General features: G+C 37.6%; 1 protein-coding gene across 4 annotated transcripts in view; it reads left to right on the forward strand.

The window, feature by feature from the left end:
* Nucleotides 1-18,963, forward strand: part of LOC126354177 (caprin-1) — an 87,394-nt gene that overhangs the window by 17,832 nt on the left and 50,599 nt on the right. For all 4 annotated transcript variants that reach the window (XM_050003617.1, XM_050003619.1, XM_050003618.1 and 1 more), the window contains exons 4-7: nt 7,533-7,694; nt 7,790-7,957; nt 9,105-9,249; nt 13,271-13,365. In XM_050003617.1, the coding sequence (XP_049859574.1) occupies nt 7,533-7,694; nt 7,790-7,957; nt 9,105-9,249; nt 13,271-13,365 (570 nt within the window). The remainder of the gene's footprint in view (nt 1-7,532; nt 7,695-7,789; nt 7,958-9,104; nt 9,250-13,270; nt 13,366-18,963) is intronic.

Raw genomic sequence — 18,963 nt, forward strand, 5'->3', positions numbered from 1 at the left:
CAACTTCATCATAGCTAACACTTGGTTTAAGAACCATGAAAGAAGGTTGTGTACATGGAAGAACCCTGGAGATACTAAAAGGTATCAGATAGATTATATAATGGTAAGACAGAGATTCAGGAACCAGGTTTTAAATTGTAAGACATTTCTAGGGGCAGATGTGGACTCTGACCACAATCTATTGGTTATGAACTGTAGATTAAAACTGAAGAAACTGCAAAAAGGTGGGAAATTAAGGAGATGGGACCTGGATAAACTGAAAAAACCAGAGGTTGTACAGTGTTTCAGGGAGAGCATAAGGGAACAATTGACAGGAAAAGGGGAAAGAAATACAGTAGAAGAAGAATGGGTAGCTCTGAGGGATGTAGTAGTGAAGGCAGCAGAGGATAAAGTAGGTACAAAGACGAGGGCTGCTAGAAATCCTTGGGTAACAGAAGAAATATTGAATTTAATTGATGAAACGAGAAAACATAAAAATGCAGTAAATGAAGCAGGCAAAAAGGAATACAAAAGTCTCAAAAATGAGATCGACAGGAAGTGCAAAATGGCTAAGCAGGGATGGCTAGAGGACAAATGTAAGGATGTAGAGGCTTATCTCACTAGGGGTAAGATAGATACTGCCTACAGGAAAATTAAAGAGACCTTTGGAGAGAAGAGAACCACTTGTATGAATATCAAGAGCTCAGATGGAAACCCAGTTCTAAGCAAAGAAGGGAAAGCAGAAAGGTGGAAGGAGTATATAGAAGGTACGTACAAGGGCGATGTACTTGAGGACAATATTATGGAAATGGAAGAGGATGTAGATTAATATGAAATGGGAGATACGATACTGCGGGAAGAGTTTGACAGAGCACTGAAAGACCTGAGTCTTTTGAAACAAGGCCCCGGGAGTAGACAACATTCCATTAGAACTAATGACGGCCTTGGGAGAGCCAGTCCTGACGAAACTCTACCATCTGGTGAGCAAGATGTATGAGACAAGCGAAATACCCTCAGACTTCAATAAGAATATAATGATTCAAATTCCAAAGAAAGCAGGTGTTGACAGATATGAAAATTACCGAACTATCAGTTTAATAAGTCACACCTGCAAAATACTAACACGAATTCTTTACAGACGAATGGAAAAACTAGGAGAAGCCGGCCTCGGGGAAGATCAGTTTGGGTTCCGTAGAAACACTGGAACACGTGAGGCAATACTGACCTTACGACTTATCTTAGAAGAAAGAATAAGGAAAGGCAAACCTACGTTTGTAGCATTTGTAGACTTAGAGAAAGCTTTTGACAATGTTGACTGGAATGCTCTTTTTCTAATTCTAAAGGTGGCAGGGGTAAAATACAGGGAGCGAAAGGCTATTTACAATTTGTACAGAAACCAGATGGCAGTTATAAGAGTCAAGGGACATCAAAGGGAAGCAGTGGTTGGGAAGGGAGTAAGACAGGGTTATAGCCTCTCCCCGATGTTATTCAATCTGTATGTTGAGCAAGCAGTAAAGGAAACAAAAGAAAAATTTGGAGTAGGTATTAAAATCCATGGAGAAGAAATAAAAACTTTGAGGTTCGCCGATGACATTGTAATTCTGTCAGAGACGGCAAAGGACTTGGAAGAGCAGTTGAACGGAATGGACAGTGTCTTGAAAGGAGGATATAAGATGAACATCAACAAAAGCAAAACGAGGATAATGGAATGTAGTCGAATTAATTCAGGTGATGCTGAGGAATTAGATTAGGAAATGAAACACTTAAAGTAGTAAAGGAGTTTTGCTATTTGGGGAGCAAAATAACTGATGATGGTCGAAGTAGAGAGGATATAAAATATAGACTGGCAATGGCAAGGAAAGCATTTCTGAAGAAGAGAAATTTGTTAACATCGAGTATAGGTTTAAGTGTCAGGAAGTCGTTTATGAAAGTATTTGTATGGAGTGTAGCCATGTATGAAGTGAAGCGTGAACGATAAATAGTTTAGACAAGAAGAGAATAGAAGCTTTCGAAATGTGGTGCTACAGAATAATGCTGAAGATTAGATGGGTAGATCACATAACTAATGAGGACCTATTGAATAGAATTGGGGAGGAGAGGAGTTCGTGGCACAACTTAATTAGAAGAAGGGACCGGTTGGTAGGACATGTTCTGAGGCATCGAGGGATCACAAATTTAGCAGTGGAGGGCAGCGTGGAGGGTAGAAATCGTAGAGGGAGACAAAGAGATGATACACTAAGCAGATTCAGAAGGATGTAGGTTGCAGTAGGTACTGGGAGATGAAGCAGCTTGCACAGGATAGAGTAGCATGGAGAGCTGCATCAAACCAGTCTCAGGACTGAAGACCACAACAGTTTTCAAATGTTTCTTTACGAAGGAACAGGAGAATTGCTCTAATTTAATCCTCATACTATTGAAAAGATGAATGAAATAAGTGTTAGTTTCAGTGGTGTTGAGAAAAAGTTGAAATTGTTAAAATGAAGAAATCTCCAGGGCCTGCTGGAATCCCTATCAGGTTCAACCTACCATCCAATATCCTTCATTTCGATTTGTTGTAGAATCTTGGAACGTATTCTGAGATCAAACATAATGAGGTATCTTGAACAGAATGGCCTCTGCGGCAATCAGCAGGGATTCCAAAAACATCAATTATGTGAAAAACAACTCTATTCTCACGTGGCATACTGAAAGCTTTGGATCAAGGCAGTCAGGAAGATATGCAGTATTACTTGCTTTCTGAAAATCGTGCGACTCAGTGTCAAATCTACACTATCCTGTGGATGGAGTAATTGTCAGATGCAGAAGTAACTTTCGGTGTGCCCCACAGAAGTGTGTTGTGACCTTTACTGTTCCTGCTGTATATTAATGAGATTACAGACAATATTAATAGTAACATGAGGCTTTTTGCAGATGATTGTTACCTAGAATAAAGTACTATCTGAAAGAAGCTGTATAAATATTAAGTCAGATCTTGGTAAGATTTAAAAGTGGTACAAAAGTTGGCAACTTGCTTTAAATATTCAGAAATGTACAATTGTGCATCCTATGGCTATAATATCAGTGAGTCACTGTTGGAATCCGCCAACTTGTACAGATAGCTGGGATATGTCAATGAATGATCACATAAGCTCAGTCTTGGGTAAAGCAGGTGGGGAAGTGAAATCACTCAACAAAGTTGAGTGCTTAAAATTGTGCAACCAGTTCTAGAATATTGCTTAAGTATGAGACCTGTACCAAATAAGACTAACAAGGGGTTTTGAATGTGGATAGAGAAGGGCAGCATGAATAGTGACAGGTTTCTTTGGTTCATGGGAGTGCATATAGAGACACTGAAGGAACTGATCTGGAAGACTCCTTTAAGATAGACATAAACTATCCCAAGAAATTCTGTTAATGAAGTTTCAAGATTTGACTCTAAACATATTCTACAATCCCCTACATAATGCTCACATAGCAATCAAGTGGAGACTAGAATTACGGCACACACAGAGGCATTCAAACATTGTTCTTCCTGCTCTCCATAACTGAATGGAACGATAGAGGAGTAAGTTGGACTATAACAAGGGAAACAGTACTCTGTTGTCACGTGAGGCAATTCTTTAGGCAGTGGAAATGGCGCTTCTTGTTGGATGGTGGGTTATTACTGTTTGCTGAAGAAAAATATTGCATATCTCTCTTTCATTAAGCACAAATAGTCCTCAAACTTGATAATCTGCCTACAAATAATTGAGAGAACACAGTGGTTGCAGCCTTTTAATTTTGCGAGCATCCAATGTACTTATATCTTATGTTCATGCTCTAGGCACTCTAATCTTTTGTAAAATTTGTATTTCACATCAAGAATGTCTTTGTTTTTTGGACTTAATTCTGACACTGAGGGTTTCTTAACAGAATCCTGACTTGTGTGGTGTTTATCAGCTTGTAAAGGTTATTGTTTGTTCAAAATACGCATTGTATTGGTGTCACAGTTAACTTGCACTACATTCTCATCATCTTCATATCCTCTAGGAGAACAACATTTTTAATTGTAGTTGTTGTCTGCTCGTTTTCTGTGTGAATAAAATGCAACCTTCAATAATACCCCTTAACTCATAAGGTGACGTTTTGTAACTTAGTATGAGTAGGGGTCCATGGGACCTCTATCTTTAAACAGAGCTTTAAGGTAAAAATCATTTGAAATTTTTAATTAAAATTATATAACATTTATTTTTATAATTACTTAAGTGTTGTTTAAATACTTCATGTTGATTTTTATTGCACTGAATAAAACCTGCGTATTGTACTGTTTTCCCTGCAAAATCACTTTTTTCCACATAAAACAAAATTCCAGGTTTAAACTTGCACTTCCTCAGTAGATTCAAAAAGAAACTGCAAATGTGATATTCAGTGCTGGATAGACATTTTTCGTTACTGGCATCCAGAATATATTCTATTTTCACTTTCGTATTTTATTGGAGGAAAAGAAAGGTCCCCACTAAAATTGTCCTAAAGTTCTTCTGAATGATCCTCTGCTGGCAGAACTGTGATAGCTGGCTATTGTATTGGTATATTTCTTGATCTGTATTACTGACCTCTTCCTCCATCCACTAACAGTTTCATTAAACTAAGGATCATTAAAACTGACACCTTCCTGAGATTTGATTGTGCACTATACTGAAGAAAACATGTATGTAGATTATGAGGTGGGTCTATTAGAGCGAGTAAAGATAAAAACTGAACCTTGCTCAGTTCCTGCAAGTTTAGTGTTTACAACACAGTGGATACCAGAACAGACTCCGTTTTGGTACTAAGGTTAAAATTGCCCTGCAATCAGTGTCGGCTCTTAGTAATTCTAAATTTTACTTCTAGGTTGAGAGTTAGGCGTTAACACTGTGCAAGTATCATACATACCAAAATTTAGTTTAAACGCTGTTTAACTATTTGTGAATGAGATGAGATGTACCAGTCTCTTGTGCAGCACCCCATAGGCCCCATAGGAATTACACAAAATACATTTTTAGTGTATCCTACTATCAGAATACTGCATTTGTTAACGTGTGTGTGTGTGTGTGTGTGTGTGTGTGTGTGTGTGTGTGTGTGTGTGTGTGTGTAAAGATGATGTAACCTAACAAACGAAAGTGCTGGCAGGTTGATACACACACAAAATTCAAGCTTTCACAACCAACGGTTGCTTCATCAGGAAAGAGAGGAGAGGGAAAGACGAAAGGATGTGGTTTTTAAGGGAGAGGGTAAGGAGTCATTCCAATCCCGGGAGTGGAAAGACTTACATTGGGGGGGGGGGGGGGGGGGGGGGAAAGGCGTGCGTGCGTATACCTATCCTTTTCCCCCTAAGGTAAGTCTTTCCGCTCCCTTAAAACCCACATCCTTTCATCTTTCCCTCTCATTCCTTCTTTCCTGACGAAGCAACCGTGGGTTGTGAAAGCTCGAAGTTTTGTGTGTGTGTGTGTGTGTGTGTGTGTGTGTGTGTGTGTGTGTGTGTGTGTGTGTGTGTGTGTGTGGTTTTTTGAATTGGGCCTATCTACCAGCGCTTTCCCGCTTGGTAAGTCATGGAATCCAGATACAGAGAGAGAGAGAGAGAGAGAGAGAGAGAGAGAGAGAGAGAGAGAGAGAGATAAAATATGGCGCAGTGGTTAGCACACTAGACTCTCATTAGAGAGGATGATGGTGCAAACCCGCGTCCGGCGCGATTTCCCAAAATCGTTACAGCCAAATGCCGGGATGGTTCCTTTGAAAGGGCATGGCCAACTTCCTTCCCTAATGTGATGGGACCGATGACTGTGCTGTGTAGTTCCCTCCCCCAAATCAACCAACCAATCTTAAGTATGAGTAATATTTGGAGCACCCATTGCCAATTTAGAATCCAGAAAAAATGTTTTATGAAGTGAAACATGACAGTTGTATGGTGACATCATGATTTTTACTGATTTTATGCCCTAGAAAACCCACCTTATATTATGTAGATAAAATTGTGATTGTGTTAGGAAATAAAGGCATGAAAATTCATTTTTGGAAGGACAGTATTATAATAGGACAGACTGCTACTCACCATATTGCAGAGATGTTTAGTCACAGACACAAAAGTGACTGCTAAACATGTAAGCCTTTGGACATAAGGGCTTCTCCCAGAATAACTGTGTACCTGTCTGCAACTCTGATATGTATAGTGAGTAACAATCTATCCTTTTCATAATATTGCCATTATTTTGTCCTGGATTTTCCATTGTTTTCATTTTTAGGAAGAAATACTTCGTATTGTAATTTCTGTACAATGAATATGACAAGAATGAAATTGCTGGTGGTGGATAATTCTGTGCACCATTGTTTGTGATAAAATATTTTCTTCCTGTTCTGGCACTGTCCGTTTGCTGTAGTTACTTTTTAAATATCATCTAACTGTGAAAGTTGTTTCTAAACAATCTTGTTCCATTTAATAGAATTGTTGTGAAGTCGTCTTCTTTGTAAGATGTACAGGTCTTGCTGTGGGGAAGCAGTGTGTCAGATAGAGATTTATTGAAATAGGTCTGACAAGGCATCTGTGAAAGCGAGAACTGCAAAAAGTCCTTTTCTGACAGGCCATTGAGCAATATTCGGTTTGGGTTCCTAAACATCTTAGCTTTCCACATAAAACAGAAGTTTGTTCAGCACGAATCTGTGAAGCAAAAGCATATGCTTCTTGTTGAGAGAAGTCACTCACAGAAAGGCGATGTGACAATAATAAAGCGGAAATATCTATATTTTGTTGAAGGAACAATAATACGAAAAGGCTAGACCCCAACCAACGCATAGAGATGATGTTGAGTGACACAGGCACATTAAGAAAGAAGCTAGATATTAACTATCACAATAAGTTCATCAGATGTAGGCAAAAGAAAATGCACATGTCCACGCAAGCATAACTCACACACATGGCCAGTTGTCTCATTGCTTGATTATCTAGGAATAATAGTGATGATATGTTGTTGATATAGTTCATACATGTACATTTTCTCAACATAACGGGCTTTCATAATTCGTTCTTTCTTGCATGCCTTAATTTGGTGTTAGCACATCCTGTCAAATTTAAAGAATATTTGTTGTCTGTATGGTAAGTACTTGTCATTGTAATCAGTTCATTGAATTCTTTGCTATTCTTTTGTGCTCAGTACAAAAGTTGAACTCTGTTAAATTGTATTTGAAACTGCCTATACTTGAGGCACAGATATGTAATGCATCAGAAAGAGACATGCTAAAAAAAATTTATTGACCTGTGTGAAGTGTGAAAAGGTGGTCAGTGTAAAGAGGCTAGTAGCATCTTATTAAAGTTTTGACAGTATTTGTGTGTGTGTGTGTGTGTGTGTGTGTGTGTGTGTGTGTGTGTGTGTGTGTGTGTGTGAGAGAGAGAGAGAGAGAGAGAGAGAGAGAGAGAGAGAGATTGAAAATCTTATGTTTTGGTAACTACCACATAAGAAATCTTAACCTCTTAGCAGGTAATATACCAATAACTTAGAAAATACTATTGGCAGATTGGTTTTTATATATAGTTCCTCACATAACACCAAAAACTTTTGGTCTAGGATGTACTGCAGAGTATGGGGCAAGATAATGTTCGGGAAGATTTTTTGGCTGGTAGAAATGGTGCAGCACAGCTGACTGAAGATGATTTAAAGTATCTGGATGACTTATATGTTGAGGTTTCTCCAAAGCATGGAGGGGAAGAAGGCACGCCATCATTCCAGGTATGAACCAGGCTCTTTTTTTGTCTTTCCATTTTTCTCTTTTTTTTTTTTTTTTTTTTTTTTGTAAATTTGGTAATTCTCCTTTGCATCCACAGGACCAAGTGAATCTTTCTGCTGAACACTTACTAGCCATTGTTGAAGGGAAACCAAAAGAGCTTGTTGGGACGACATGTGCAAAACTGAAAGAAATTGTAACAACCATAGTGAGTTGTGGATATTTTGATCAGTCTGTGGAAGAAACTGCAGAGGAGACTGCAGGAGAAGTGAGTATATCTACATTTACAGACTCATCCGTCCCGTCACGCTCTCCATCCCAAGCTGTAAAACATCTTCCTTGTTGATATCGCAGCAGTAGTAGCATCTTTGATTTGCATTTATAAGCTTTCTTATGCAAGTGCAATAATCGTATTTTTCTGTAAGTAGTGCTCTTGTCACTTTCATTGCAGGATTTGTTGAGATTGTTTTTGTGTTCTATACCACAAATGTTCATATCACATTGCTTTAAATCTGGTCCACTCATTTAGCATATTCAAAACACTAGCATGTCTGTTACCCTCCAAAGGTCAGAGAAGTTAGGACATTGGTTTAGTTTGAATATGAAATGTTCCCTTCTTGCAATACAGTTAGCTTATCCTATATCTCATTGGAGTGAAGTGGCACTGTGCTTAAACAAGAATGGTTAATGGTTTGTTAAATATGGAGAGTGGGAAGTGTTAAATTAAAAAAAAAAAAAGTTAGAATTCTATTGTAACTCAGGCGAACATATTTGTGACACAGTTGCAGATGCACTGCTGATCTCTGTAAATGTGAACAGATTCAATAAGACTGCCAAATGAGAGTGTGATAGTGATAACTTTCTTATTTCTGCACAGGCTCACATCAGTGATTTGTAAATGATGAAGAATGTTTAGTTAGTGATTTCATAGTGAAGCAAGCAACTGTAAAAACTGAACAAACTGCTGGAAGGGTCAGAATACTGAGAAGGTATTACTAAGTGTCACTATGATCATACCTTCATTCAGGCTTCAATAAAATACTCCTACCACTTAACAAATAGTTGCAATCACACATACTCATCCAGTAAGATGTAAAAACAACATTTTGCTTGTACTAAGTATCCAAACAATGTAGACAATGCTTATAAACGGTAGGCATTATATTATTTTTATGTACAATAATACCTGTCCAACATTCTACCCTTGTTAACTTCCCATCACCTACCTGCTGCCAATCACCTCACCTGTACGACCTCAGTTGTCCCTCATATGTGTGAATGAGGTACTGCTGTGGAGTATATAATTTAATATTAATTTCTTATTAGTATTTGACTCTAAAATATAGGAAAACAGTTGCAAGTATGTGTGTGATGCAGCCCTGTTCACAATTATAAAAAGATTTTTTCTATTGTAGAATGTTGCACCTGAAGGAGAGGTCCCTACGAATGCAGTTGCTGAAGAAACGGCAGCAGCAGTTCCTATTGAAGAGCCTGCTGTATACCCAGTACCTGAACAGCCAGCAGTCTGTCCTGATGAAACCCCGCCAACATTCCCAGCAGGTACTTTATAAATAAAGATTTGTTTTATTCTTTTACTGTATTTTTTTACATTGGCTGATGTAAATGGTATCATAACAAGTTTCAACTTCATAGCAAGTCGTGATCAGAAGATTTGAACACAATATGTAGTAATTCATCAGTTGTACTTTGAGTAACTACATAACATAATCAAATTGCCCGATACCTTCCTAAATGATGAAACTGGTCATTATGCCATTTGTGTGACCTCAAGCTGAAAGTGCAATAAAAGAATTTGGCTTAAAGGTGGTCAATGTGTTTCACTAATCCCATATTCTTAGTCTGTATAAGCTTCTTTTATTACTATTTTGTTCAGAAGTCAAAACATACTATGAGCATATTGAACAATACATCAGAACAAAGTGTTCTGATGGTCACTTTTAATAATAATAATATTAATAATACAGACGGGGTGAAATTTCTGTATCAGTGTTTAACGGTCAAATCATCTGCTACATGAAATTTTAATACTAAGCATAAACTTGTACTTCTGTCTGTATCATTGAATTACATAGCAGAATTTTTAAACCAGTAGCAGAAATACTTGTTGCTGCCATGCCTGAAGATACTTGTAACTTCTATGCTGGTTAGCTTTTCTGTGATACTCCGGAACCAGCACTCTGGAGAATACTGGAATAGGTAAGATCACTGAAGTTGACAAAACTAACTTCAAGGTAAAACCTCTTTCCAGCACATGAAATGATGGCAAACACTGTTATCCAAAATTATCTGCTTGGAGGTGTCAAAAGATCATTAGGGTTTGAAAACCTAAAAAAAAAAATTGCAGCTATTAATGAATGGAGCAAATGTGAATTTAAAACTTTTGAATGACTTTAAAAAGTAACTAAAAGAATCCTTAGGTTGTTTACAAACTGGTTACCTGCAGTTTGCATTACAATAGGACACTTTCAGAACAGGCATTTCCAAAACTAATTGGAGACATGTCTTTTTTTGAATGCTATTATTTATTTCGTGATTCTCCTGCACAAAGGTCACAATACATTTAGATAACTGGATCATCTTCTTCTTGTGGAACAAGATGGGTAAAAAAAAATGCAGTTGGAAAAGCATTGATAATTCTTGTTCATACCTGAACTTACGTTACTGAGTTAATAGAAAATTATTCCTCAGTCACAAAGTTTGAGAGTTGTTTCTGAAGCTGTCAGTGAAAAATTGCTATCACCAAAATTGACATTTTGCAGTTAACAGCACATTGTTTGGAATCTTTTTTACTGGTTTTCAGAGTGATGTCCTGATAGCTCAATTTCTGCATGATGTACATAACCTTATTAACACTTTGACACTGTGAGTTGTGAAACTAGATGTCTAAAAGCAAAAAAATAATCTTTAGTGAAAATTGACTGAAGTATGTAAAGAGTGTAATTACAGCAAGACAATTCAATCTGGATTTTGCTACAAGAAGCCAACTAAAAAATTTAAGAATGTATCTGAAGAGGAAATATTGTTGCTAAAAGAAAACATGCATTTGTAGCATATTAGAGAAGTTGCAAGAAATATCACTGCTCAAATACAACTTAATACATAAGATTTCCTGCTTGAATCCAGAAATTGCATTAAACCAGGATGTAGTGCAAAGAAGATTGACAGTTTCTTGAAATTTTGATATCAAAAGGAAAAATGTATGGTTCAGAGACAGACTGTGTTAAGTCTGAATTTGTGGAGAGGAAAATGAATTGAAGATGAAATATTACTAAAGAAATGAAAATCGTCTTGATAAATTCTTTATTAATATAATCAAATTATCTTCAAAGCCATGCCTATATTGCATGCAATCAGTCTTGCTGAGGACGCTCAACAGAAGGCTATATGGAAATCTGAATTGGGTAATAGATAAACAATTTGGTTTCAGGTGAGGAGTGGGAACTAGAGATGCCATTGGGCTACTGAGAGTCATAGGGGAGATGTACATGGAGAAGAAAAGGAAGGTGTATGTTGGGTTCATTGATCTTGAGAAGGCTTTTGACTGTGTCAGGTGGGACAAACTGATGGAAATCCTAAAGAAACATGGAGGTAAACAGTAGGGATAGACAACTAATTAGAAATCTATATTTGAACCAGATACCAAGAGTAAGAATAGGTGGTGTGGTGAGTGAAGAAATTGAACTGGGAAGAGGTGTAAGACAAGGTTGTTGTTTATCACCAACACTTCAGTATGTATCTGGAGGAAATTATTAGTGAAACTTTTGATGGAAGGAGAGGAGTTTGTATAGGGGGTCGGAGAGTGGAATTTATAAGATTTGCAGACGACATGGTTGTGAAGGCAGTGTGTGCAAGAGAGATGGAACAAATGTTAGACGACTAAACACAAAATTAGAGTAATATGGAATGAAGATTAATAAGAATGAAGCGAAATGCATGGTAATTGGAGGAAAGGGGAGAAAATGCCGCATTAAAATAGGGGTGAGGTAATAAAGTGAATAACTTCAATTACTTGGGAAGTGTAATAACGGATGATATGTATTGCTCAACAGAAATTAGGAAAAGAATTGCAAAAGGATTCAAGAGGAAACAGAAATTACTTTGGGGAGCACTAAACAAAGATCTGAGGAAAAGACTTGCCAAATGTTACATCTGTAGCATTGCACTATATGGTGTGGAGACCTGGACATTGAGGATGGAAGATGAAAGAAGAGTGGAGGCTCTAGAGATGTGGATATGGAGAAAAATGGAAAAAGCGTAATGGGAAGACAGAGTAAGGAATGAAGTATTAAGAAGAGTTGGAGAAGAAACATGCTGAAAGTCATCAGAAAGAGAAAACAGAACTGGATTGGACATTGTTTGAGGAGGGACTGTTTATTGAAGGAAGGATCAGAAGGAATTATGGAGGGAAAAGGGGAAGAGGAAAAAGAAGATATCAAATGATGGACAATATCAAAGGAGGCAAATATTCAGAAATGAAAAGGCTGGCTATGGACAGACAAAAGTGGAAGAGGTTTAATCCATGACAAGACCTACCATAAGGCAAAGTACCATAAATACATGCCCGAATTTCCAAGGTTTTATGCAATTTTAATCATCTCACATAGAAATGCTTATATTGAGCTAGGCTCTTCTGTAAACTCTGAAATTATAGTTGAAAATCAAACAGAAAAAAACTCTTACTGCTCTAAGATATGTATAAGATACCCTCCAATACACAAATGGAGTTAACAGTTTGAACATTAAAAAAAGTCGCACTGTTTTCGCAACACACATTTATTTTACAAAGGCAGACAGTATGAAACATAATGCAAAGAAAGATGAACAAGAACAGGAGAAACAATCATTGAACAAATGAAAGCAAGGTGAAATCAAAGAATTAAAAACACAGAGCATGTATGTTGCGTGAAGCCTCAAAGATTTTGGCCGAAGTAGAAAATTTAAAGAAAAGATTTAGTCATTTTTATTATGCCAATTTCCACTGTTTGTTCCTTGTAATCAGTAAGTTAAAATGTATATGTATCTGTAAAAACAGAATTTGCAAGTCTTTATTTTGTATTTTTTATTGCCTGTTAAGACAGTATTTAACAACTTTTTAAAAGTAACTTGTGTATGTGACTCACACTACTAAAGAAATAACTTTAATTATGCACATTCTAATAATTGTCAATATAAAGTTTTGATAATAGGTTGTTTTAGTCTCAAATTTAACATGGAAAAAATTTGCACTGAAAAAGGCTGCAAAAACTGCGGATTTGAAAATTTATTGCTGGACAGCTTGCCTGGGAGACCCTCATCTGCTTTGGCACAATAGTCACTTCTGCATAAAATCTCTCAAGTATCAGCTTATTTTATGTGTGATCGGAAACATGATGCAACTTTGTCTCAATTAAGAAGTGTCAGGTGACTAATCATATCCACCTGTTTAAATGTGTGTTTTCTTTCTTGCTTATGCTGTGAGAATTCAGTGTTAGAGGATTTTAAAGTAACAGTGGATATATTTTTAGATTGGAAAGAGTGAAGCTAAATGATTTTCCACTAAATACATCTTGTTTTATCGTAGGAGCCCAGCCAACGTTCGCACCTTCACAGACCCAGCCAGCTCGGGTTATTAATGAAGTGATTGGTTCAGTTGGTGGTACTTTCAATTTCTTGCAAGTAAGTCTTTCATAAATATATAAGAAGCTAGAGAATTTATCGAGTAAGCAATTGAACTTCATGTGATAAGGCATAGCACTTTGCCTTTACAGTTGGTTTTTCATAATCATTAAACTTCCATGCTTTCAAGACAAGAACTGTGACATTCCTTTTATGAATATTGAATAAAATTGCTAAATTTTGCATACATATTGATTTCATTTGCCACATTTTTGTGAATATAAAACTTTGATATTTGGTGATTATTCATTGGAAAATAAGGATAGGCATACTTGTGTTCAGTATCCCAGCACTATTAGGATTTCCACTTGTTAGGGTAAATGAACTACTGGAGCCTAATTTTCTGTATTTTTTGCTTAAAAGTGCTACTGCAGTCAGCATTTGTAAAGCATTTGAGTGTGGTTTGAGCCTGGCATTCCCAGTAGCATCAAGCCTGTAAAATGATGATGATCATTACTTTCTTTCTTGTGATGGATGGAATTTACCTCTAAAAAAAAAAATTGTTACTTGCTTTCGCAGAGTGAATTAGGCCTACCCAGAGGTGTAAGACTCATGTAGTGGAGTAAGCAAAAAGTCATTAATTTTCCCTGAGAAATGATGTTACCAATGGATGTTTAGGGCATATATCGTGATAGTGATGTTGAAACTTAATCTTTTTCTTATTTTATTCTTTACTTGCATACTTAAATCAGATTTGTCAGAGTACTGTTCTTCAGTTATTCCACAACCTTGTCACTTTCTCTACTATATATGCATGGCTTCTTTTTCATCATCTCCCTAATGTAGCCAGATAGTGCTCTGTCTCGATAATCAATGTGATTTCTTGTGGCTTCTCTCAAAATACACTTCTGCGTACAGAAATGTTTCCATGTATTGTACCTTAAAACCACATATTCTAAAACTTCCTTTCCACTATTCAAGAACTCTTAGCCTCATGTAGCCCCTTTTGCAATATCAGTGTTTTGCTGTGCCACATAGTGCAACATTTATTTTGTCTTCTTCTTCTTCTTCTTCTTCTTCTTCTTGCATTACGGCCTCTGTAGGACTATGTGTAGCCCCTTCGTGGACTGCATTTTCCTCTTCTTCCCCCAGAACCTCTTCATTCTTTCTATTCTTCTCTCCCACTCTTCTTCAGAGATCTTCAGTTTCCGTTTCTCCTGGTGGCTCCCCTGGTGACATTCTAATCTTTTCCTGTATTCTTATGTCATTGATCTCCGGCATATTTGTCAGTGTATATTTGTTGTTCCAATTTTCCTTTCCTTCGATCTTGATCCCCAATTCCAACCAATCCTTCCAAAGTTCAACAATCCACTTGGTTCCTGTCTTTCCCCTTGTCCCTCTGTTGTTTTCCACACTCTCTTCATCATTATGTCCATACTCATACATGCCCAGCAAACTTTGCCCTTCTGAGTCTGATTTCACCAGATATTGCTCTCATGTTCCGGTACAATTGTTCCCTAGGTCTTCGCATCCACCTCTCTCCACCTCTTTTTCGGACCTAGTGTTTTTCGTATTTTTCTCTCTTCTTTCTCTCTTCTTTCTCTAGTTGTTCTGCCCCATTTCTTCCTAGTGTCATCGTCTCAGCAGCATATAATACTGCATTCCTCACTGTTGCCTTGTAGTGGCTTATCTTTGCCTCTGTGGATAAATTCTTTTTATTGTATATCTCTCTCGTCATGCCGAAGGCTGACCTCATCTTCTTTATCCTCTCTTATTCCCTCCTTGCTCGTGTTCCTTCCTGTTATAAATTCACCAGGTATTTAAATTTGTCCACCATTTGCACAGTGCCTTCCAGTGTTTCCCAGTTTGCAGTGGTGTTTAATGTCTTCGTCTTGATACAGGCGATCCTCAGTCCCACCTTTCTGGCTACCTTACTTAAGTTGTCGAGTTGTGTCTTTGCGTCTTCTTCCGTCTCACTATTGGTATGTCATCTGCAAAGGCTAGGCAGTCCCCTTGAGCCCTGTTGTCCTTTTTGTCCCCCACATGGGTCTTTGGTATTCCCATTTCCTCGTTTATTGCTCTCCACTGCCTGATCACTTTGTCCAGTGCTATATTGAACAACAGTGGTGACAATCCATCTCCCTGTATAAAACCAGTCTTTATCTCAAATTCTTCTGACAGTGCGTCTCTGAATCTCGCCCTTGCTTTTGTGTCTGTCAGAATTTCTTTTATGAGTTCTTGTGTAGTTTCATAAAGTCCTCTGTTCTTCAGGATCCTAACATGAGTCTGTCTGTCGATGGAGTCATATGCCTTTGTGAGGTCCACGAAGGTTATTACCGTCTTTTTGTTTTTTAAGGCCCTATGTTTTATTAGTTGCTTCAGGATAAATATCTGTTCTACACAACCTCTTCCCTTTCTGAATCCCGCTTTGTAGTCGCCAACTGTACTTTCTACTTGTTCTTCTACTCTCTTGACCAATAGTTGAGACAGCACCTCGTATCCAAACTCCAGTAGCGATATTCCTCTGTAGTTTGCATCTCTCTTGTCCCTCTTCTGGTGTATTGGTACTACAATTGCATTCTTCCATCCTTCTGGCAATTTCTTTGTTCTCCATATCTGGTGAATGATGTTGGTCATGTTGTCTATTGCTTTGTTGCCTCCCCACTTTATCATCTCGGCTGTTATATCATCTCCAGTTGCCTTATTCTTTAGATTGCTTATGGCATGTGCAACTTCATCCCTGGTTGGAGGGTGTCTCTCTCTCTCTCTCTCTCTCTCTCTCTCTCTCTCTCTCTCTCTCTCTCTCTCTCTCTCTCTTCTGTGTCAGTCACCAGTTCAAGCTCTTCTTCAGGTGGTTCACAGTTCAACAGGTTTTCCCGAAAAATTGTCTGCTGTTGTTTTTTTCCTGAAGTTGGTCTCAATCTCGTCCAGTTCCTGCTTCATCTTCGGTCTTCTGGTCCATCTTTGGGCTGCTTCCTTTGTTGCTCCTAAGAAAACTTTCCATTTTTCCGGGTCCTTCTTGCTGCTCCAGTCTCTCCAGGCTTTCCTGCGAGTCTCTACTGCTTCCTCAAATTCCTAGTTCCACCACCAGTGCTTCAGTTTCTTCCTTTCCCCGTAGTCCAGCCTGTTTCGCCATATTTTGCTTCATGTCGTCACATTCATTGAATGATTAAATTCCTTCCTCATATCTGGATCGATTGTGTCTTAATTTCTCTCTGTCTACCTTTATGTTTCCTGTTCTTTTGTTCGTCTGTGGCAGTCTGTCCCTGTTTGGAATCCAAAGGCACTTGTTCTGAATAATTGTCAGCTCCTGTTAATGTTTTTGTTTAGTCACACATAACACCAGAAGATATGCCACTGCCAGTCAGTATTTCAAAATTTAATTTGCTCACATTTTGTTTCAGGAAATTATTAAATGTCTTATTAGATGAGAGTTAAATGTGAGATATTGCAGCATTCTTAAAGTTTTTACTATGCAGTCTTTGTAGGGCAAAACATGTCAGTAACAATAAACTTAAGTAGTTCAGTGAAGGGTTCGCATCTGTCATAAGTTTTGACGTGACAATTCCCACTCATTTCTCATTGCTGTCGATATTGTAATAGCAATTTAGACGCAATTCGCCAATTTCAGCTGTACTTATTGGCACACCGTTGCAATATTAAAGATGAATTTATGTTTGTGTGTCTTCCAAAAGCTGTAATTTTTAAATCCAAATGCCAAATGAAACAATACTACTGACAGATATTATTAAATTTCATGCTTTTTTCCTACTACGGCAATAGTTGTTAATGCCTTCATGAGAGGTAAGACAGCTGATATCTTTTTAATTTTTTACTTGTAATATTACTGTATGCCATGCCATTCGGTGTGTATCCTTTGACAAACACATCAAAATTGCAGTGACAACTAATATATTGATAGCTAAAAGTGGCATTTATCATAGCCAGAAAAAATTATTTTGATGTTGGCATTGCAAACAAGTTTCCAGGAAATGCAACGCCTTGGGCGAAACACATATGACCTTTAACTTACCATAATAAATAAAAATGCACTTCCAAAACAGGGATTATTTTCTGGGCACTAAACCACAGGATGGATCAGTTGTGGCTGAAAGCAAAAAATCTAATTTTGAAAATGTAAGAGTTGTTTTTACTTACTATAGCCAATTTATAATGGATAAAATAAAAATGTGATGAGTTCACAAACATGAATTTCAAGGCAACAGCTATTGAAACAGATAACATAATATACCTCACACATCAGTAAGTGAATTTGCTTTTGTAATTAGTTTCTCATCTTGGCTTGAGCCCAACTTTTTTATAAATTGTAATGCAAATTTGTGTGAAAGAAAACCATTTACACTTACGTTTTCTAAGCTTCTTGTCTACATTCTATGTAGAAATGGAAAGCAAAGTGTGTAAGGTAGAGATGTAAATAATGATTAGGCAGCACTTTCATATGGTAATAGTGTGACTCAAGACCAATTTATCAGTGAACATGTTAGGAGTTCTGTGAGTCAAACTACTATATTTTACAGCTGAAAACCCTTTAAAATGATAGAAACTTGTTGTCTTCAGTCCTGAGACTGGTTTGATGCAGCTCTCCATGCTACTCTATCCTGTGCAAGCTGCTTCATCTCCCAGTACCTACTGCAACCTACATCCTTCTGAATCTGCTTAGTGTATCATCTCTTTGTCTCCCTCTACGATTTCTACCCTCCACGCTGCCCTCCACTGCTAAATTTGTGATCCCTCGATGCCTCAGAACATGTCCTACCAACCGATCCCTTCTTCTAGTCAAGTTGTGCCACAAACTTCTCTTCTCCCCAATCCTATTCAATACCTCCTCATTAGTTACGTGATCTATCCACCTTATCTTCAGTATTCTTCTGTAGCACCACATTTCGAAAGCTTCTATTCTCTTCTTGTCCAAACTAGTTATCGTCCATGTTTCACTTCCATACATGGCTACACTCCAAACAAATACTTTCAGAAACGACTTCCTGATACATAAATCTATATTCGATGTTAACAAATTTCTGTTCTTCAGAAATGCTTTCCTTGCCATTCCCAGTCTACATTTTATATCCTCTCTACTTCGACCATCATCAGTTATTTTACTTCCTAAATAGCAAAACTCCTTTACCACTTTAAGTGTCTCATTTCCTAATCTAATGCCCTCAGCATCACCCGATTTAATTTGACTACATTCCATTATCCTCGTTTTGCTTTTGTTGATGTTCATGTTATATCCTCCTTTCAAGACACTGTCCATTCCGTTTAACTGCTCTTCCAAGACCTTTGCGTCTCTGACAGAATTAGAATGTCATCGGCGAACCTCAAAGTTTTTACTTCTTCTCCATGAATTTTAATACCTACTCCAAATTTTTCTTTTGTTTCCTTTACTGCTTGCTCAGTATACAGATTGAATAACATCGGGGAGAGGCTACAACCCTGTCTCACTCCTTTCTCAACCACTGCTTCCCTTTCATGCCCCTCGACTCTTATGACTGCCATCTGGTTTCTGTACAAATTATAAATAGCCTTTCGCTCCCTGTATTTTACCCCTGCCACCTTTAGAATTTGAAAGAGTATTCCAGTCAACATTGTCAAAAGCTTTCTCTAAGTCTACAAATGCTAGAAACGTAGGTTTGCCTT

Source organism: Schistocerca gregaria, chromosome 3, assembly GCF_023897955.1.
Source record: "Schistocerca gregaria isolate iqSchGreg1 chromosome 3, iqSchGreg1.2, whole genome shotgun sequence".
NCBI classification, from domain to species: Eukaryota; Metazoa; Arthropoda; class Insecta; order Orthoptera; family Acrididae; genus Schistocerca; species Schistocerca gregaria.